Genomic DNA, 22,897 nt, shown 5'->3' with positions numbered 1-22,897 from the left:
AACCTGTGTTCCCTGCATTGGCAGGCAGATTCCTAGCCACTGCACCACCAGGGAAGTCCCTAGAGTTATTTTTTAAGGTAAAACAGAAGCACTATATATAATCATTCTAATACTGAATTGAGATTTTTCCCTCAATGTGTTACAGCAGAGTACTTTATAACAGGCTATTAACATGCACGATTTTCTCTTAGGTATTTTAAGTTTTGCTATCTTTCTGGTTAATAAGTAATAAATTCTGTTATAAAGTTAGTATTTCAGAAATGTATGAGGCTTTACAAGGCACAAGTCTCCTGTCACACATGCTGTTTTTCAACTTGTTTTGTTAATTTAAAATTAAATACTGGATAACTTCCGCTTCAGTATAGATGTATTGGTGCTATGTGGTATCCTATTCTGTGTGTGTACATGTGTATCCCACTATTTATTTACCTAACTCTCCATGAAAGCACATTTGGGTTTGTTTCCAATATGTTGCTGTCTCCAAAGCTGAATTGAATAGTGTACATACAACTTCGTACACTTCGTTTTGTATGATTCATTCTTTAAAGTGGAAGAGTAGACTCAGATTTATGAACATTAAGAAATTTAATGCATTTTGCCAATTTACTGTCTAAAAGGTTGTACTATGTCAGATATTTCCCTCAATGGGTATAAAAACTTTTCTCTTCCCACATCCCTGCTCAAACTGGGCATTTTTGCTAGTTTTTTCCAGTCTCATATTTGAAAACATACTAATTTAATTTAATTTGCTGTTATTTAACTATAAATGATACTGAGCATCTTTTCACATATATATGGCTTCATTTTAATTTTATTTCTGTGAATTACATGACTATGTCTTTTATCCATTTTCTATTTTTTTCTTTTTTATGAGCGTTTTCTGTAGGTATATGATTATTAAGTTCCTAGGATATTTGAACTTGTAAAACAGCATCAAAGAGCACAAAGAATTTCTACTTCTATTGTGTGCCAATAAATTTACTCTTCCAACTGAAACAATGTTTTTCTTTATTCTCCATTTGCAGAAATGCATTACCATACACAATAGCTAAATTATGGTCTTAAGAGAATCTGTTCATTATGCCAAGTAAATGCCTATATCGCATTTTAACACTTAGGTGAAATTAAGTGTATCCAATTGCTATGACTTACTTTCCTCCTTCATGTAAGCTTTTTACTTCTTGCTTCATCTTTTGTATCTAAGCTTTCTATTATTTACAGATTCGTCAGTAATAATATAATGGTAATGTTTTGTGACTTTCAATATTCACGCTTTACTTCTTGGTTTGTTTTATGGAAGGTCTATGCCAGAAAGGAGGCCTTAAAGGGAGGTTTGGATAAAACTGTAAGCCTTCAGAAAGATTTATCAGAGATGCATGAATGGATGACACAAGCTGAAGAAGAATACCTAGAGAGAGACTTTGAATATAAAACCCCAGATGAATTACAGACAGCAGTTGAAGAGATGAAGGTAAAAGAAACCAAATAAAACAAATTGTGATTCTGCACAGTCGGCTCTTTTGTTGGTTTAATAGTAGAGGTTGCTTTTTGATTGATTTAGCTTCAAGTTTGATATACGTTGTGTAGAATGTTTAAACTTTTTATTTATTAAGTCTATGCATTGTGGTCACAACGTAAATATTGACAATCACGGTTTGGAGCACTTTCCCCTTGAAATTATGTACTATTAAGAGATTGGAATCAGCTACTCACATTAGATGTTTCTAGCTGATGCAAATTCAAACTGGAAATATGTCAAAGTGTTATTGAAATGATAGTTGGAAATGTCAACAGGCTGTGTTAATTTGGTGGTTTAAAGGGTTTCTTAGAATTTGGGAGTACTAAATATTTTAGCTGATGGTCTTTAATGTGGATAAAAGGACTGTGTTTACATGAACTTCTCTTGAAACGATAGGATAAAAAATACAACATTGATTTAGGACCAAGGAAACTGATATGTAGAAAGGACTGGGAGGTGAAGCTTGGTAATTGGATCTACACAACTGCATTTCAGGATGGCCCCGGACAACTCAGTAGTCAGTGTAATCCTCTATTTTTTCATGTGTAAATCATCTCATTTTATAACTTGAAAGTATCAACTGAGGATTGAAACTTAAATGTAAGTAAATTGCCTAGCTCAGCGTGAGCACTCAATGATTTGCAGCTATAATGATGCTTATTATCTTCATGTACTAGCAATAACACATTTTTTAACCACATTAGCCTAGGTGAATTATTAATACATATTTGTTTGGTTTGAGGCCTCATGATGGAGCAGAATCATTTTGGAGCTAGACACTTGGGTTTAAAACCTGCTTTGGCCCCTTGCCAACTGTGTAAACGGGCAAGTTGCATAAACCCAGTGAGCTTTCATTCCCTCATTTGTGAACTGGATATCAAAATACCTGATTTTCAGAATTATTTGAAGGGTGAAACATAAAAGTCCTAATGTAGTACACAAAATAGATGCCCCAAACTAGTTAATTATTATTATCATTGTTGTGTGGTAAGAAATTAATTATATGCACTTTATTATATATTTATATGATTATTCAATGAATATTGTAATTAATAGTAGAATGTGCCCACATGAAAACTCAGATGCTTAAATATCAAAGATATCATATGGCTTTAGTCACATGGAAATTAAAATTAAAACATATAAGGAAGACTATATTTGGATAAACAGTAATAGTGTCTTTGAGTATTAAAAACTATAGAATCATTCTAATCTAACAATACCATACATCACTCATTTATCAAGAAATATTGTATACTTACTGTCAAACACCCTTCTAGACACAGAATACAGTAGTGTGCAATACATAAAAGCTACCTGACTTCTTGGAATTTTCATTCTAGTTGGGGGGGTAGGCAATGAATGGAGAAATTTAAAAATTCATTTGAGATCATGATGATTTCCCAAAAAAATAAACCAGGATTGTGAAATAAATAATAACTAGAGTGCAGGTGGGAGTTGGAGGTGGTGAGATGCTGTTTTAGAAAGGGTTGATTTGTAGGGTATTTGTGAGGAATTATATTTAATCTGAGATATGAATCATAAGAAAAAGCCAACCTTAAAAATGTCTTATGGGGCACATTCCATTCTGAGGGAAGAGCTCCTGCAAAGACCCTAAGGCTAATTGGGAAGAGAAAGAGGTCCACCTGCCTGAAGAGAGTAAAACAGGATAAATGACCTGAGATGATGTGGAGGGGCTGAGTAGGTATCTGCTAACACAGGAGCTTTGTAGGATATGGAGGGGTTTTCATTCTTAGTGAAATGAGAAAGCCATTGGAAGGACTATAATGATTTTAAGTTTGACTGTGGGGAGGTCCCCATTAAGGAAATTATATCATTATAGAATGTGAGAGCTGGAGGATACTTTGGAAGGAAACTAGTCTACACTTCCTCTGTGCAGATCAGAAAACGGAAATTCCCAGATAGGTCAAATAATTTACTCATAGTCACAGGCTTTATCTGTGGTAGAATCAAGAATATATTTCCCTCTATCCCTATCCCATTCTGAGCTGTTCTAAGCTATGATATGCCATTCCATTCCATTCTGTGAAGCATGTGCCACCCCACTTGCCTTTCCTCGCACGTCTCAATTCCCTCACGGCTTTTCTCGCCATCTCTTCTAATGCTGCATAGCCGCTGCTTCAGATCCCTAAGGAGATAATCAGCAGTCAGCTTGTGTTCAGCTGTTCTGTGTTTCCTTGTTCCTTTGTTTGGATCTGGCCCTCTCCCCTCATTCCTTGAACACTGCTTATCTGGTAGCCAATCAGTCAGATCCCTTTTCCTTTTCCAGTACTGGAGAGTAGACTGTCTCAAATTTTTTTTAAAAAAGTTATACACAGTCCCTGAAATGAGTGGCCCAACCAATCAGTTCACACTGATTTGCATGTTTAAATAACAGATTTAGCTAAAAAACTGGTGCATATGGGGGTAATATTGAAAAGAGGAAAAGCTCAGGCAGCTTGTGTCCACAACAGCAAAGGGAGTTGGCATTTCTTGTGTTTTCTGTCTGCCAGTCAAGGTAATCTCTTTCAGTCTGTTTCCCTACCTAGAGGGTAGTGATAGTACCTTGTTCAGGCTTCCACCTGTGCTCCTGTTGAGAGCAAATTTTTCTTCATTGTCGGAAGAGACTCATAGACCTACTTCATCATTTCTCCTTGATTTAGTCAGATAAAAAGTAGAGACTTTCTGTTTCTTTACTTTTCTCTCCTGTGTTTTACTTGAAAATGATAATGCTGCTTTTGACTTCTTTTTTCTCTGTAAACAAAACTTTTAACATAAAAGAGCCAAGGGGAGTGTTTCATTAGCAACATCTAATTCTTTTGAAGGTCTGAAGTGACTGTATGCTGAAATTTATATTAAACCCTTTAAAAAAAACTCTGGAATTTCAGTTTTTGATGGTTTTCTTTCTTTCTTTTTAAAATTTTTACAACATGGTAACTCTAGTCCTAGTGTTTACTAGGAATTACATACATGTATTTGCTATTCTCATTCTGTGGGGGGGCAGGCTAGAATAATCCCAATGGAGGGAGGATCAGAATCACCTGGAAGACTGAGGTGGAGCCTGAGATTTTTCATTTCTAAAAAGTTTCCAGGTCATGCCAAGGAATAAGTTCCAAGGTGGTTCCAAGGAAGCACATTTTGACAACCACTGGTTTGAGGTATTGGCAATGAAAGGTGTCTGAGCTTATGATGGTTAGCTTCCTAGAAATATATGGAAAAAAAGCCACCACTTCTGATGAGGATTATGTCTAAACTATACCAGTCATTTAGTTTTCTACCTTTCCCTGCAGTGGAGAAATTGGTCATGATCTCCTTTTCTCTTACCATTCTTCTCTGAACCTTTCCCAATTGCTAAGCCTGATTTTAAAAAAGAATTTATGAGCGCCTAAACATCAGGGGGAAATGTTTCTTATTCTGCATTTTTGATCGTTTCATGGGTTGTTTATAATTTGCATAAAATGCAATTTCATTCACTGGATCCACTACATCATGTTCCTTCTTCATCTCACAGAGGATTTGAGATGGGCTTAACAGAAGCTATGTGAAAGAAAAGATGTAACTCCCAGGATGATTTACTTAAACTCTCTGAACCTCGGTTCTTGGATGTGTAATATAGAGAAAACAAAACTTATTTCACAAGGTTTCGTTAAAGATCCAATGAGGTAGTACATACGACATGTCTGTCATAGCACACAGTAGCACATACTAAGTGATTAATGTTTGTCAAAGTTGTTTTTAATGCTAAAGTTACACTGGCCAAAATATGGTTTGCATAGAAACAAATCCCATACTCAGTGTGCCAAAAGACAGATTTATTTAAAGTTTTGAAATAAAATTTCAATCAATTAAAATCAGTGAAGGAGTCATTTAATAGTCAAAACAACTTGCATCTGCCATCGCATTTTATACTTTTTAAGGCATTATGGGACTAAATCCAAAGGCATAGAGTGATTGTGTTGAAAATTAGAAAGGCATTCTATAGCTGACTTTGCCCATTTACTGCCCATATCCCTTTATTCTCACTACTATACTGCATATAGGCACAACTTCCACCTGCCAGAATCTGCATTTCTTTACCTGACAGCTTTCTGAGGCCACCGAATCCCACTTTTTCCACCTGAGTATGGCTTCACATACTAGGAAATTAACATTCCCCCAACAGGGTTCAACCAATGATGGGAGATGGTGTATAAATACCCCAGTGCCCTCACCCCTGAGTGGGATAAACCTGAGACCTGTGTTTCCCAGAGCTTCTTGGCAGGATTAAACTCCAGTCACCAACAGCAATTGCTGGGTTAATAAGTATACCCTTCTAATCTCCATTCTCTTTCCATTCCCCATCTCCCTACCGCTGTTTCCTTCACATCGTGCATAAACTACTTATGCTGGAAAGCTCGTCTCAAGGTCGGCCTTCATAGTAACCCACAGACGAATAGCAACACTCCTGTAGTTGAACAAGTTGAGTTTATTACTTTTGGTAATGAGGGAGAATACACACCATGGGCAGCCATGGGTTATATGAGTAATCAAACCTGTTGTAGGATGTGGGTTTGTGTTAGATGATTTAAGGGAGGGTTTAAGGGCTTTGCTGTGGATTTCATTTTGACACCTAGTAGGAGTAACTCTGTGATTGGGTATCTTAATACATTTTTTCTGGAAGGAGAGAAGACTAGAGAGAGGCTGAAGATACGTAATAATTGATAAAGAAGCAGCAGTGACTCATTAACAGGATGGGGAAATGTCTGATATTTTCTGGTTTGGACATTGTTTATGTTTTTGTCTATATTCTTACATGATTATGGAGTGGAATTTCTGTCATGATCTGCAGTGGTAACAAAGTAGCATGTCTGATATTGATGTTTTGTGAAACAGTTTATCTTCAACACAAGAATACCAAGGCATAGCTGTACTAGGCCAGCCCCCTCATGTCAGGAATTTCTCTTTCTCTTACGTGTTTTCAGTTACTGAACACAGCTTTCTTTTAACAAAATATGTTACAAATATAGCATTAAGAAGAGTTATTTCTGTGTTAATTATTCTTTGATTTAAATAATGATATTTGTACTGATTTCAATATTCATCCGAGTAATTTATAAGTGATTTCAATTCTAGACTATGAGATATTTTTGAACCTAGTTAGCATTGAAATATTTGTTTCTTGCTTATTTCATGTATGTGTGTGTATATATATGTGTGTGTGTGTGTTTGTGTATTCTCCACAAATACACATCCACATACAGACTACTTTTCAAACTATTCTGATTAAAGGTCAGTTACATTCTGATTATAAAATTTTTCCTGCAAGTTTCCAATTGTCACTGAACTCAAATTTTTTTTTTTAATTTTATTTAATTTATTTATTTTTGGCTGTGTTGGGTCTTCATTGCTGCACACGGGCTTTCTCTAGTTGCAGCGAGATGGGGGTAGTGGGGGCTACTCTTTGTTGTGGTGCGCGGGCTTCTCATTGCGGTGGCTTCTTTTGTTGCAGAGCACGGGCTCTAGGCGCGTGGGCTTCAGTAGTTGTGCACAGGCTCAGTAGTTGTGGCGCGCAGGCTCAGTAGTTTTGGCGCATGGGCAGCTTAGTTGCTCCATGACATGTGGGATCTTCCCAGACCAGGGCTCGAACCCATGTCCCCTGCCTTGGCAGGTGGATTCTTAACCACTGCGCCACCAGGGAAGTCCCGTCACTAAACTCAAATTTATGGAAGTGATTGCAGTCAGTATTGGATTTGTTTTTATCAATCTCATTCTAACAGAAATGTTGCAAGGAAGAAAGAATATGATATATAGGAATGCATCTTGAAAGTAAAGTCATTGCCTTGCTATTAAGAGAGCATTGTTTATTTTTCAGAGAGCTAAAGAAGAGGCCCAGCAAAAAGAAGCAAAAGTGAAACTCCTCACTGAGTCTGTAAACGATGTCATAGCTCAAGCTCCAGCTGCAGCACAAGAGGCCTTAAAAAAGGAACTTGACACACTGACCACCAACTACCAGTGGCTCTGCACCAGGCTGAATGGGAAATGCAAGACTTTGGAAGTCAGTTGCTTTTCTTGATCTTTATCAATTACTATATGTCAACTTATGGTTATATGTGAAGCATAGTGATTAAGAACACAAACTCTGGTTTAAGATTACTTAGGCTCAAATTCTTCACTCAGGCACTTACAAGTTTGCAACTGTGGGCCATTTGCTTAACTCCTATAAACCTGTTTCCTATCTGTAAAATGGACATAAAAATAATACTGATTTCATAGAGTGAGAAAATTAAATAAGCTATTCTATATAAAGTACTTAGCCTAGCACTCAGTACTTGTGAGCCACTCCCAGTCTGTTGTTGTTGTTGTTATTATTATTATTAGGTCACAAAATCCCATGAATAAGTTTTCTCAAGATTTATAGAAACTGGCCTCTCTTTTTTCATATATTTGAATGTCCATAAAGTCATATAATTATCTTAGCAGGAAGGTATTCTGGGGAGATAGTATATCTTATTATAATTCTCTTTAACAATTGCGGTGCCCTATAGAGTTCTTTACAAGACATATTGTCTAACTAGCTTTTTTTTGGACATTTTACATTATATTAATTTATTATCATAAGTCCTGCCTTATCTTTCCCATATGCTTTACTCCTTAGGTTATGATACTCTGAATATACTTGATAAGGAATTCAGATACCCCAAGTGATTACCATGTAATTGTATCAAAAGCAAACTGTGATTCTCCATGTGAAAATACTGTTTATTAGCAGTTCGTATCATGTCAAGGATTCCAAAACTTTACCTACTACCAAATTCTGAAGCCGCCAGATACTGCACACCAATTGGGCTTTAAATTCAGCCAACTTCTCCTGCATAAACTGAGTCATCTTTGTTAATATAGTTGATAAAGAATTCAGGTGTCCCATTATTGTTGAAGAACATGATTGTTTAGGGAGCTTTTTATATTAAGTGTTTTATGTTTAGAGGCAGATAAAACTCAGACCAATAGAGTAGACCTTTAAAAAATATTAAAACTGTATCCTTCACCCTGTACCCAAGATTTCCAATATTACAACTTCAAGTTTCTCCATTATCAATTCCAGTTCCTTCTTTATTTATCAGTCCCTGTTCATTTTTTATCAAATTCACTCCTCACACACTTGCCTAGTGCCTTCTGTATTCAAGGAACTATTATAGTTGCTGAGAATATAAAGGAAAATCTCTTCAATTGGTGCTATGTCAGTACTACAGAAAATAAAACAAAGAATGGGGAGAGATGACCCTGAAAGTTTCAAGGAAGTCACAACTGATTCAATATCATGTTATATGAGATAAGGACTTTTTATATCTAAGGAAGTGCTTTCTGATCATATTCAAATAAAACATTTAAATATTGTTTTCTTAGGTTCCTAATTTCTTTACATCATCATTATTCTTTGCTTTCTATTATTCATGTTGTTCACTTAAAAATATGCTACTCTGGAGAAATGTCTATTTAGGTCTTCTGCCCATTTTTGGATTGGGTTGTTTGTTCATGTACCACAGTGTTCATTGCAGCTCTATTTACAATAGCCAGGACGTGGAAGCAACCTAAGGGTCCATCGACAGATGAATGGATAAAGAAGATGTGGCACATATATGCAATGGAATTTTACTCAGCCATAAAAGAAAGGAAATTATTTGTAGTGAGGTGGATGGACCTAGAGTCTGTCATGCAGAGTGAAGTAGGTCAGAAAGAGAAAAACAAATACCATATGCTAACACACATATATGGAATCTAAAAAAAAAAAAAAAAAAGGGTTCTGAAGAACCTAGGGGCAGGATAGGAATAAAGGCACAGACGTAGAGAATGGACTTGAGGACATGGGGAGGGGGAAGGATAAGCTGGGACGAAGTGAGAGAGTGTCATGGACATATATGCACTACCAAATGTAAAATAGATAGCTAGTGGGAAGCAGCTGCGTAGCACAGGAGATCAGCTCGATGCATTGTGACCACCTAGAGGGATGGGATTGGGAGAGTAGGAAGGAGACGCCAGAGGGATATATGTATACATATAGTTGATTCACTTTGTTATACAGCAGAAACTAACACAACACTGTAAAGCAATTATACTCCAATAAAGATGTTAAAAGAAATATGCTACTCCTCCAGAAATCTATTTTGGGGTATGTTTTCCAAAATTAATTAATTTTCATATTGATAACAAAATTTTCAAGATTTTTTATGAATTATCGTTCCATTTCTCATCTGTAATGACACTTCTAAAGTTTCCTCTTCGTGTTAAAGTTATCAAGTTATTTAGTCTCTTTTTATTCCTTCTCCACTGGTTTGGAATATATATGCTATTTATTTTAATGGAACCCTTAATTACCTTAAATACTATCTTGCATACCTTAATCCACAAAGTCCACCAATGATAAATATTTCTACACACCTAACAATGATATAGCAGAACCACTAGAATCATTTAACTCTGAATTTATTTCCCATCTTCCATATTGTTGTTGCAGCCTATTTCTTATCCCCCTAAATTAGTCAGTGCTATTGCCACTGTGTTGTTGAAATTATTATTAATATTTATTTAGGTTTGCCATCACTATTTTACCAACTTCTGTGATGATTTTTGCTTTTCCGTACCCTTCTTTTGCTTCTGCTCTTTCATTGAGTGTGAATAGCAAGTGCTCTCAGACTTTGTATGACTGAAAATGCCTTTTTTTTTTTTTCGCTCTCAGTGTTGAGGAATGGCCTAGCTGAGCATATAATTATGCTAGGGGAGTTATTTTTTTTACAACACTGAAAAATGTTATTCTGTTTTCTTCTGCAATTTCTTGCTGTCAAGAAGTCTGCTGCCAAATTATCGTTTCTTTATAATTTTCTCAGGTACATTTCCATTTTCTCTTTGTCTTTGATGCTTTGCAGTTTCAGTCTATCTATGTGTAATTTGCTTTCATTTGTACTTTGTCACCTGGTGTATTAATAAGAACAGAAAGATTCTTTCTTTCTTTGGTGGTCTCCAAAAAGCTTTTCTGGAGGTTTTCTTTCTCCTAATCTCTCCATTCCTTCCTAGGGGAACCTTTATTAGATCTATGAAGAATCTCCCCATCCTGTATTCAGATTCTTGGCTTCTCTTTAGTATTTTCTATATTTCTATCTCTATCTTTTGGACTCTGGGTAATCTTCTAAAATCCGTCTTCCAGTTCTCAAGTTTTCTCTTCACCTGCCTAGTGCATAACTTATTCTTTGATATATAAATACATTCATCTCTGCATTCACATCTATCTATATGTGTGTGTGTTTGTATTTTTTCAAAGGCTGTATTTTCCATTTCTCAATGTTTTGCTTAGTTGTTTTGCAAATTTGTCTCTTTTGCATAATCTGCTTTTGTGTAATTCTGTTTTTTCCTTTAAACAATTTAAACTTATGTAATATAGTTGGTTGAGAAATCTCAACTTCAAGAGTAATAAGCATGAAACAGTTTTGGTTTTCCAGTAACTAAAACCAACCAGGTTAAACTCCATTTTCTGCCTATAGTTGGCTTTTTAATCAGTATTTCAGTCTGATCCTCTAAGTTTTCATTTACTTTTAGTTATTAAAAGTCTCATAAATTTTGTTTTTATTTTTTTTATTTTATTTTTGGCTGCGTACGGTATTTGTTTTTCTCTTTTTGGCTATGTTTGGTCTTCATTGCTGCGCTCAGGCTTTCTTTAGTTGCAGCGAGTGGGGGCTACTCTTCGTTGCAGTGCATGGGTTTCTCATTGTGGTGGCTTCTCTTGTTGCGGAGCATGGGCTCTAGGCATGCAGGCTCAGTAGTTGTGACTCACAGGCTCTAGAGTGCAGGCTCAGTAGTTGTGGTGCACGGGCTTCATTGGTCCGCGGCATGTGGGATCTTCCTGGACCAGGGCTCGAACCCGTCTCTCCTGCATTGGCAGGTGGATTCTTAACCACTGTGCCACTAGGGAAGCCCTAAAAGTCTCATATAAATTTTGATCTCATACTTTATTTAAATCTTCCACCAGCTTAATCTTGTGGATTCAGTAATTTATACAGTTGTGGGAGTGAGAAAAAAGGTCTTACAGTCCTCTTCTCTCAATTTCTGGATAGTAATCTTCTAATTTTAGTATATGGGAGGATAAGGAAGGAAAAATACTCTTCATCTGATGTTCTTTCTTTGGCTGGCTGCAGTTGCTATTAACTTTTTTGTTAATACCCACACACATCTGTGATGATGAGTCTGTTATCGCCAGACTCTATAGTTTATCACTACTGATCTGGCTTGTTCTCTATAGGTTTGTTGTGGTCTGATGGAGAGCCCAGTTGGCCTTGTTCACATGGACTTTGAACCCTAGAAAAGATTTCCTAAGCATACCTGATAACCTTGGAGTATTCAACAAGAATTTCAGGCTGACTCTTGCCAATAGCCTTATACCACGTTGAAAATTAAACCTTTTTGTCTTACCCACTATATCTCAAATCAGCCTGTGGGCACTGACAGATCCCATATTACGTAACTCTTAGGAATGAGAAACGTGAAATAGTTGTCCTTGATTCCTCTTTGGCCATACCAGCATCTCAGTAGGGAATGCATGTCAACCATTCCTTTCTGAATATACCCACCCACTTGAAGAGCATTGCTCTTTTAGATCCTGTAAAGAAAAGGGACCAAGGGACCAGATGAGTTTCCCCTAAACACCCTCATAAAAAGGTGAGAAAAAAGGATTGCCTAACTTTTCAAATTCTCCTCTCTTCATGTTCCCCCAGTGCCCTCCCCATTAGCCATCTCTCTTTAGATGAGGGCTTGTAGAAACATCTAGCAGAAGTTTTAGCAACATGGAATGTAGGGAACTTAGCCATTTTATTTCTTAAGTATGAATTCTGGTTGTTAGTCTCAAGAAAAGTAGATCCTACTGGCAACTTTTATCACCAGGCTCAACTTACTTATTATAAAATTTTTAAAACAATGTTCTGTTATCTCTGATCACAATGTATGGATTCTACCATTTGTTACAACTGTTGACTCCCTCTAATGGTAGTGAATTTTGTCACACACTTGTAATTTTTTTGTTTGTGAGCTCATCTCTAGTAGGAATTATATTTTACTGGAAATCCCTTCTGTGCTAGGCTATTGGAGGGTCCTTATGAGTCTTTTCTCTTTGTCCCTACCAGAGTCTGAGAGATGCTATGTTCTATCCTCATGTGATATAAACTTAGGTTTCACTTCCTTACGGGTGGATCCTTATCTTCCAACCAGAATCCAAAGGATCCTCAGCTTCCTTGCTAATTCCTTATACTCCAGTGGATGGGGATTTTATAGTTCTTGTTTCCAGGAGAGGTGACACCCAGCTTTACGCTTTTCCACCTCCCTGGAATGCATGAGACCAATGCCTCTTTTCCCATCCCCAATTAGTTTTGAATACACCAGCTTTTATGTTCTGATATGCCAGTATTTTGTTAAGCTTGGTTTCCCAACCTTTAGTGCACTTAACTTCCCCTTTTATTTCTGCCACCTGAAGATTTTTCATACTTGTTTCATAAATCAGCTGTAAATTTAAAAGGTTTTTTAAAAATATTTTATCTAGCATTTTAATATGACTGGATCAGGTTGGGGGAAGGGTTTACCACATCAGCTCCATTTTGAATGGAAGTTTCCTTTTTCATTTGTACTTTCTTCAAAGCCACTTTGAATTTGGTGATTTCAAGGTAATTTTAAGTTCCAAACTGTTAACAGTTATTCTAAATGGCTTTTAGCTCCCAATTCAGGCTGCAAGACTATATTTTATTTTGCAAAGGTGACCTGTAAAGCCAGTACATTCAGCCTCTCCAGCTGTGTCCTTCAGATGCATTGAGGACACAAGAGGCCATCCATCCTGATGGTTAAATCAGCAAGGTAGTTCATTATCTCAATCTGCACCAAAGTTAATAAGACACATTACCAATCGCATCTCCTTATCTTCAAAGCTCTAAAGTACCCTCGTGTATTAGATGGGATATTTATATTTTCCCACTGGGATCTTTGCCCAGAAGGAAGACAGCCTGTAGTCCAGCAGGAGCTGGAAATGACCCAGATTTAAGATTTCTATCACTTTTTAAAGCAAAATACTTAATTTCACTTTCTGTAATAAACTGTACATAAAATACTAAGCAAGAATTGGTAGGCTAGCAAGGCAGGTTAGACTGATACTTGTCATCAGTTAGAGAGAGAATGTTCTCCATCATTTGCAAGGGCTATGAGCAAAGGTGAAAATATAGGGAATCTGATAGAATTTTTAGAATTTTTAGTTTCTCCTAAAATAAAACTTCCTTCCTAGGCTTCATTTTTGGTTGTGGGGGAGGGGTTGCAGGTGGTAGTGACTGCACTGCTATATCTATAAATTTGCCCAATAGTTCCAATCTCCAAGCTAATAGAAAATGACTCTTAATATTCTTATCCTCTAATGTATCTTCCTACTTTTTCCCAGCAGACATAACCCTAATCCAGAAAATTGTCTTTATTATTTCTCTGCTAAAAAAAAAAAAATTATCATACACATGTGGATGCCTAAACAATATACTGCTCAACTTTGCTTGTTTTGAGGGTTGTAGAAAGTGATAACCTATAATATATTGTTTTCTGGGGCTAGCTCTTTTTGTTCAACATTTTTGTGTCTGGGCCTCATCCATATGGTTCTCTTTGGTTAAGTTTTCATTTTTGCTTCTGTATTCTCTGTGTAAATATGATACAGTGTATTTGTACATTTTCTTGCCACTGGACATTTAGGTTCGTTTCCTTCTTTTTTTATTTTGGTTATTACAAAAAGCACTGAAATGAACATTCTTGTAACTCTCTTCGTTGTCCATCCAAACCAGTTTCTCTGAGGATGTGTATGGAAAAGTGGAGTTGCTGGGTTGTTTAGGTATGTGAATATTCACCTTACTGGGAATGACATTGTTTTCCAAAATGATCATTCTAATATACACACCTATCAGCAATAAATACAAATTTGTGTTAATGCGTATCTTCTCTCACACTTGGAATTGTCAAACTTCTCATTTGTGTCAGTCAGCGGGTTAAATATCTCACTGTAATCCTGACATACATTCTCCTGGTTACTAATGAGTCTGAACATACTTGTGAATGTTTATCACATGTATCTTTTTCTTTCAAATACTGGTTCAGGATTTTTTTTCATTTTTCTATTAGGTTATATGTTCATCTTTTAACTGATTCAGTGTGCCTTTCATATTCATCTATTTCCAGTTTTGCAGTTGTTTTCTTCAAGTTTGAGGCTGTTTTTCAATTTCTTGTGTTCTTTGATGAGTAGGTTTTAATTCTCATGTAATTAAATTTATTTATCTCTTTCTTATGGTCACTTTTTACAAAATGTCTTATTTTAGATATTCTTCCCCATCCCAAGGTCAAAAAGAGTCTCTTCTATATTCTTCTGGTAGCAGTCTTAAAATTGTGCTTTTTCATATATGAGTACTTTTGAATATTAATTAGTTTTTACAGTGTATATCAAAAGCCATTGAAAAATAAAAATATCCTCAAAATAGTTCATATTCATATTTCTAATAACATACCACAAGGAAATAATTTAAAATACGGAAAAATTCATATTCATGATGATGGTCACCAGAAAGATATAATAGCAAATAAAACTAAGGAAACCAAACTATAGCTACTTAAATGAAACCTTAGATTTTTATTAAAAAATATATCTTCCTATTAATATAGGAAAAAATATAGGATATAATGTTTATTAAAAAGAGCTATAGTTAAATCCATACTTTACTTTTAACTATCTAGTTATTTATATATGATAAAATTTAGAGGAGGTCACAGAAAGTGGTAATAGTTGATGTGTTGGGATGTTAGGTTTATACGTGCAGTTTTATATATGCTTTTATTTTTTCCATTTCCCAACCTGCAATGTTTTTTTTTGGTTTTTTTTACATCTTTATTGGAGTATAATTGCTTTACAATGGTGTGTTAGTTTCTGCTTTATAACAAAGTGAATCAGTTATACATATACATATGTTCCCATATCTCTTCCCTCTTGCGTCTCCCTCCCTGCCACCCTCCCATCCCACCCCTCTAGGTGGTCACAAAGCACCCAGCTGATCTCCCTGTGCTCTGCGGCTGCTTCCCACTAGCTATCTATTTTACGTTTAGTAGTGTATATATGTCCATGCCACTCTCTCGCTTTGTCCCAGCTTACCCTTCCCCCTCCCCATATCCTCAAGTCCATTCTCTAGTTGGTCTGTGTCTTTATTCCTGTCTTACCCCTAGGTTCTTCATGACATTTTTTTCCCCTAAATTCCATATATATGTGTTAGCATACGGTATTTGTCTTTCTCTTTCTGACTTACTTCACTCTGTATGACAGACTCTAGGTCCATCCACCGGATTACAAACAGCTCAATTTCGTTTCTTTTTATGGCTGAGTAACATTCCATTGTACATATGTGCCGCATCTTCTTTATCCATTCATCCGATTATGGACACTTAGGTTGTTTCCATCATCTCCGTGTGATTGTAAATAGAGCTGCAATGAACATTTTGGTACATGACTTTTTTGAATTATGGTTTCCTCAGGGTATATGCCCAGTAGTGGGATTGCTGGGTCGTATGGTAGTTCTATTTGTAGTTTTTTAAGGAACCTCCGTACTGTTCTCCATAGTGGCTGTACCAATTCACATTCCCAGCAGCAGTGCAAGAGTGTTCCCTTTTCTCCACACCCTCCCCAGCATTTTTTGTTTCTAGATTTTTTGATGATGGCCATTCGGACTGGTGTGAGATGATATCTCATTGTAGTTTTGATTTGCATTTCTCTAATGATTAATGATGTTGAGCATTGTTTCATGTGTTTGTTGGCAGTCTGTATATCTTCTTTGGAGAAATGTCTGTTTAGGACTTCTGCCTATTTTTGGATTGGATTGTTTGTTCTTTTGTTATTGAACTGCATGAGCTGCTTATAAATTTTGGAGATTAATCCTTTGTCAGTTGCTTCATTTGCAAATATTTTCTCCCATTCTGAGGGTTGTCTTTTGGTCTTGTTTATGGTTTCCTTTGCTGTGCAAAAGCTTTGAAGTTTCATTAGGTCCCATTTGTTTATTTTTGTTTTTATTTCCATTTCTCTAGGAGGTGGGTCAAAAAGGATCTTGCTGTGATTTATGTCATAGAGTGTTCTGCCTATGTTTTCCTCTAAGAGTTTGATAGTTTCTGGCCTTACATTTAGGTCTTTAATTCATTTTGAGCTTATTTTTGTGTATGGTGTTAGGGAGTGATCTAATGTCATACTTTTACGTGTACCTGTCCAGTTTTCCCAGCACCACTTACTGAAGAGGCTGGCCTCTCTCCACTGTACATTCCTGCCTCCTTTATCAAAGATAAGGTGACCATATGTGCGTGGGTTTATCTCTGGGCTTTCTATCCTGTTGCATTGATCTATCTTTCTGTTTTTGTTCCAGTACCATACTGTCTTGATTACTGTAGCTTTGTAGTATAGTCTGAAGTCAGGGAGCCTGATTCCTCCAGCTCCGTTTTTCGTTCCCAAGATTGCTTTGGCTATTCAGGGTCTTTTGTGTTTCCACACAAATTGTGCAATTTTTTGTTTTAGTTCTGTGAAAAATGCCAGTGGTAGTTTGATAGGGATTGCATTGAATCTGTAGATTGGTTTGGGTAGTAGAGTCATTTTCACAATGTTGATTCTTCCAATCCAAGAACATGGTATATCTCTCTATCTATTTGTATCATCTTTAATTTCTTTCATCAGTGTCTTATAATTTTCTGCATACAGGTCTTTTGTCTCCTTAGGTAGGTTTATACGTAGATATTTTATTGTTTTTGTTGCAGTAGTAAATGGGAGTGTTTTCTTGATTTCATTTTCAGATTTTTCATCATTAATGTATAGGAATGCAAGAGATTTCTGTGCATTAATTTTGTATCGTGCTACTTTACCAAATCCATTGATTAGCTCTGTAGTTTTCTGGTAGCATCTTTAGGATTCTCCATGTATAGTATCATGTCATCTGCAAACAGTGACACCTTACTTATTCTTTTCCGACTTGGATTCCTGTTTTTTTTTTTTTTTTGCGGTACGCGGGCCTCTCACTGCTGTGGCCTCTCCTGTTGCGGAGCAACAGGCTCTGGGTGCGCAGGCCCAGCGGCCATGGCGTGCAGGCCCAGTGGCCATGGCTCACAGGCCCAGCCGCTCCGCGGCATGTGGGATCTTCCCGGACCGGGGCACAAACCCGTGTCCCCTGCATCGGCAGGCGGACTCTCAACCACTGCGCCACCAGGGAAGCCCTTGGATTCCTTTTATTTCCTTTTCTTCTCTGACTGCTGTGCTAAAACTTCAAAACCTATGTTGAATCAGAGTGGTGAGAGTGGGCAACCTTGTCTTGTTCCTGATCTTAGTGGAAATGCTTTCCGTTTTTCACCATTGAGGACGGTGTTGGCTATGGGTTTGTCATATATGGCCTTTATTATGTTGAGGAAAGTTCCCTCTATGCCTACTTTCTGCAGGCCTTTTATCATAAATGGGTGTTGAATTTTTTCAAAAGCTTTCACTGCATCTATTGAGATGATCATATGGTTTTTCTCCTTCAGTTTGTTAATGTGGTGTATCACGTTGATTGATTTGCATATATTGAAGAATCATTGAATTCCTGGAATAAACCCCACTTGATCATGGTGTATGATCCTTTTAATGTGCTGTTGGATTCTGTTTGCTAGTATTTTGTTGAGGATTTTTGCATTTATGTTCATCAGTGATATTGGCTTGTAGTTTTCTTTCTTTGTGACATCCTTGTCTGGTTTTGATATCAAGGTGTTGGTGGCCTCGTAGAATGAGTTTGGGAGTGTTCCTCTCTCTGCTGTATTTTGGAAGAGTTTGAGAAGGACCAGACTGTAATGTTGATGAATTATTTTTTATTTAAAAAAGTAAATCACTGAGTCTTGAATTTATTCATGTAATAAAATATTTTGTTAATGATTTGTAATTATGGACATATTAGATACTCAAATTGACTAGTTGCATTTTCAATGATCTACCAAGAAAAGGTAAAAAATATGTTTTATTTTTAGAAGTTTTAAAAATGGAAATGGCAAAATCGCACACTCACTGTTCTATCAAAATATTTCATTTGTGATATACATTTCTTTCACAGGAAGTTTGGGCATGTTGGCATGAGTTACTGTCATACTTGGAGAAGGCAAACAAGTGGCTAAATGAAGTAGAATTTAAACTTAAGGCCACTGAAAATATTCCTGGTGGAGCTGAGGAAATCTCTGAGGTGCTAGATGTAAGTTATGAATTAATATAATTGTGATAATTTATATGCATTATTGAAAGATGTCAAGAATCAAAAAGAAAATAAATTCAAAGAAAACCAGGCAGAGTGTATAGTTGCTGTTCCTTCCCCAGCACCAGCACTTGGGATGAAACATTTGATTCCTCTCTGAACCTTCCAGTGTTAAGGTTTTAAAAAGAATTTAAATAACCTCTTAGAGAGGACATATGCCTTTTGCTATATCACTATGTTCTATGTTTACATTTTTCTTTACCTGCTTAAATCTACTACAGACCTGCAAAGACAGTTTGAATGCACAGTTTTGCTCCATTGGAGTAGTGATAAACAGGATGATAATGTAAAACATTATTTCCAGTTTAAAAGCTACCTTCACTGAATTGGAACATATTTTTAATTATTTAAAATCATAAATTTATACCTTACAGAATGTTTCAAGGTATTAAATAGGCATGCTTTGATATTGTAAATGTATCTTTAAAATGTTCATACATTTTAGTACATAGAGAATTTTAGTACATTTTCAAGTTTTATTTTGGAGATCTTTAAAAAGTAAAATTTAAAGGAGTTTGCATGTATAAGCTTTGATTTATGTGAATTTCTGACAATCGTTTATGTCCTATGCATTTTATTGTACTTTTGGATAATCCTTTATATGTAATGAATATGTAGTTTTAGCCTATGTATTGTGTGTAGAGCCACTTGTAGTGCAGACCCTTTGTAAATCTGCTACAATAAGGTACATAAATTAATCAAAATGTGAAGAAAATATGAAATGTTTTTGAGTGAATAGAATTGGGATCCTGGGACGTTGCAGCAGAAACCTGGGCATGATTATATCCAACTTCCTTACTTTTGCAAGAGAATTGTAAAACTTGAAGAGGTATCAAAGAGCAATGAGAGAGGCCTCAAATAGACTATAATTATGTCCCTGTCCTATTCAGAGATGTTCAGTGACCAAACATTCGTTGTGAACTAACAGTGTGAAGCATCTTCCAAAAAAGATGAAACGAACTTGCAAAGTTATACCGCATGAGTAAAAGGGTCATGGCCAGAACAAAGGATGTGATCATGCACTTATCCTACAAAATGAACAGATTGAAGGACCTCATCCTTGTTTTTATTGTCTCCCAGTCCAAATATGGCTACTTTACCTGTAAGCCATATATGTGTGAAAAAGTGTGAAGACCAGAGGGATTTCTTCTAAAGTACTGTGACTTTTTTTTTTCATGTGAGAAGGGAAACTCTGCTCTTGAATTTCTACCTATGTACATTGTCAGAATCATGTCACTTGGCCATCACTAGCTATAAGAGAAGTTGGGAAATTGGGTGTCTTACCTTCCAGGTTTTATAGTAGAGAGCCTCAGAGAAGAAGGTGGCCGTGAATCATTTTTTATGTACCCCATTCCATAGTTCTGCCACAAGCCCATGAAGATTGACATGGAGCAACATCATAGTTTTGAAATAACAATGATCTTTCATGTTTTGTTATCCCAATTAAATATTGCTTTAAGTTGCTTGTAACTTAATTATATGTGAATCAGAAGATACTGAACATTTTGGGTTAGTTCAATGGATTTAGAAAAAGAAGTGAAATAGTAATTATTGCAAATGTATTTCAGTCACTTGAAAATTTGATGCAACATTCAGAGGATAACCCAAATCAGATTCGCATATTGGCACAGACCCTAACAGATGGCGGAGTCATGGATGAACTGATCAATGAGGAACTCGAGACATTTAATTCTCGTTGGAGAGAACTACATGAAGAGGTATGACAAGAAGAGTGAAAAAAATCTCTTTAAACTAATTTGCATGAAGACTAGCAAATACCTTTATGCCTCTCAGTCAAAATGAGGAATAAGTTAAATATTAGCTCAGCTTCCAGGTTGTAGAAACTTTCAAGTTCTAGACATAGATGAAATATTTATATGTGTATCATATCATTTTATCTTACTAAAACTTTATAAAGTATGGGTTTTAATAGGAAACCTGAGACAGACCAAGTACAGTAACTCGCTTACATCTTCACATGAGTAAATAGTTAATCTGGTGTTCAAAATCGGATCTTATCTGACCACAGTTCTTTTCCATATGCAAGATTAACTAATATGTGTAGGTATCGTCACCTCTCTCTCTCTCTTTCTCTGTTCAAACATGTACTCACATGTTTTTTATGGTCATATATAATCTGTTAATAATACATGTGATTTTATTAGTGCCCAAGATATTGAATATTGTTTATTGTTCCCAAATAATATGAGTTTGTATTTACATATAACAGAGGGGTTTTCATATTTAAAAATTAATACATATGGTGTGAATTTTTCAAATCAAAATTGAAAAAATTAACATTTTTCTGAATCAAACAATATTTTGCATGCACTCTCCTAAATCAAGAATGGATTATTGGTCAAGAAGGAAAAAAAAATCATAATGAGGTTTACTTTCGTATCTGATTGCTAAGTGCATCTATAACATGTGAGACACTGAAGGTTTGGTAATAAGTCAGAAAAAGTATCTGTACTTCACTACTTATAGTCATTGATTAGTTAAGCAAAAAATTATTCATTTCTTAGTGTGTTCCAGGACATGGAAACAAATAATATCCTTATAAGATGCAAAATGTTGGGTTAAAAGTTACGACAGAGGATTAGAGAACATAGAAAAGGACACAGACTTGTGTGGGTCAGCAGTGAAAGGTATTTGGGGTAGCTTTCCTAGAGAAGATTTGTTGTAAACTACATTTTTAAATTAGAGTAGGAGACAGCCAAGTGGGCAAGAGTAAGAGGGTGATTCCAGGCAGGCAGCCACCAGCAGCTACAGAAAATTGGAAGTATTTGGTTTTGCTAAAACACAGAATGCAAATGGGAGTCTGGTTGAAGGTGAGCCTGAACAAATAAGCATGAGTGAGATTGCTAAGGGAGATCTATGCTTCACAAAAAGCCTGCTGTAGAGCCATGCACTTAGGGAACCACTGAAGGGTTTAACTTATAAGGGGGAAGGAGAAGAGAGTTGCCACCATCAGATTACGTTACCTCTGTGGAGACTGGACAGTGGGGTGGGGGGTCTAAGAGACAGGGAGACTGCAGGCAGTGAGACCAAGTAAGAAGCAATACTTTTAGCTCAGTTGAAGGCAAGGCCATTGGTGATAGATACAGAGCAAATGCAAAATTCAGAAGAGTATCTGGGTTTCTGACTCAGGTGACTGAGTATCAGATATTTTTCAGAAACAACTTTGAGAAAGTAAGAAAAAACAAGTTTGGAGGTGAAAGATCACATGTCATTTTTTACCCCCATTGAGCCAGACGTGTCTGTTTAAGTTTGATATTAATCAAAAGCAACCCGAGTGAAGACCTTAGGCTTTGGTAATTTATTTTGGAGATGATACCAAGAAGGACAAGTGAGTGCATGGGGAGAATGGAGAATGAAATGTTGGAAGTGTGATAAAGGATGCTTTTATGAGTGAGTTTCCATTGGGAGTTACTGAGCTCAGTCCCACTGGGAGCTTTAAAGAAATGAGGTAGAACACCAGTGTCATAGAGCTCACTTAGAATTGTCCCGCTGGGCTAATGGAAGCTGGAACATTTGTCCACCAATTTTCCTCCCTTTGTGTTTGAGGATTGCCCTTGGGTGCATAAAATCCCAGTACTTCTGGGCGGCCTAGAGCAGTAAAATTGAGAAATGTGGAGGCTTAAGGTGGGAATCTAGCAGTGCGTGCACATACTGGCCACCAAAGCTTCAAGTGAACTTAGAGGTTCTGAGGCTAAGAGGTTATGTGGCTGGGCAGCAACAGGATCTGCTGCAGTACTTACGGAGTACCCAGGTGGAGATATTCCCTAATCCAGTAAGAGAGAGTTACACAGCCCTAAAGTTAAAGAGAGTGATTCAGACTAGTTACACAGATGGGGAATTTGTCAGGCTACGTGCTAATTAAAACTGCAAAGTTCCTGAGATCATCCCAAATAAGAAAAAGAAAAGAAAAGAAAAAGAATGAGACAGATTTTCAGAGTTATACCCCATATCAAGTTTTCGGCTGAGGAAACAGTGTCTACAAAGGAGATGAGAAGAAATGATCAGAGGTAAGAGGAGACGCAAGTTAAAACCA

At 36.5% G+C, this 22,897-nt stretch overlaps 1 protein-coding gene across 1 annotated transcript in view; it reads left to right on the top strand.

Moving 5' to 3' along the window:
- Positions 1-22,897, top strand: part of DMD (dystrophin) — a 2,099,690-nt gene that overhangs the window by 739,059 nt on the left and 1,337,734 nt on the right. The window contains exons 26-29 of the mRNA XM_032618871.1: positions 1,301-1,471; positions 7,371-7,553; positions 18,649-18,783; positions 20,412-20,561. Of these exons, the coding sequence (XP_032474762.1) occupies positions 1,301-1,471; positions 7,371-7,553; positions 18,649-18,783; positions 20,412-20,561 (639 nt within the window). The remainder of the gene's footprint in view (positions 1-1,300; positions 1,472-7,370; positions 7,554-18,648; positions 18,784-20,411; positions 20,562-22,897) is intronic.

Source organism: Phocoena sinus, chromosome X (genome assembly GCF_008692025.1).
Source record: "Phocoena sinus isolate mPhoSin1 chromosome X, mPhoSin1.pri, whole genome shotgun sequence".
NCBI lineage: Eukaryota > Metazoa > Chordata > Mammalia > Artiodactyla > Phocoenidae > Phocoena > Phocoena sinus.
This window is presented reverse-complemented; position numbering and strand designations above follow the sequence as displayed.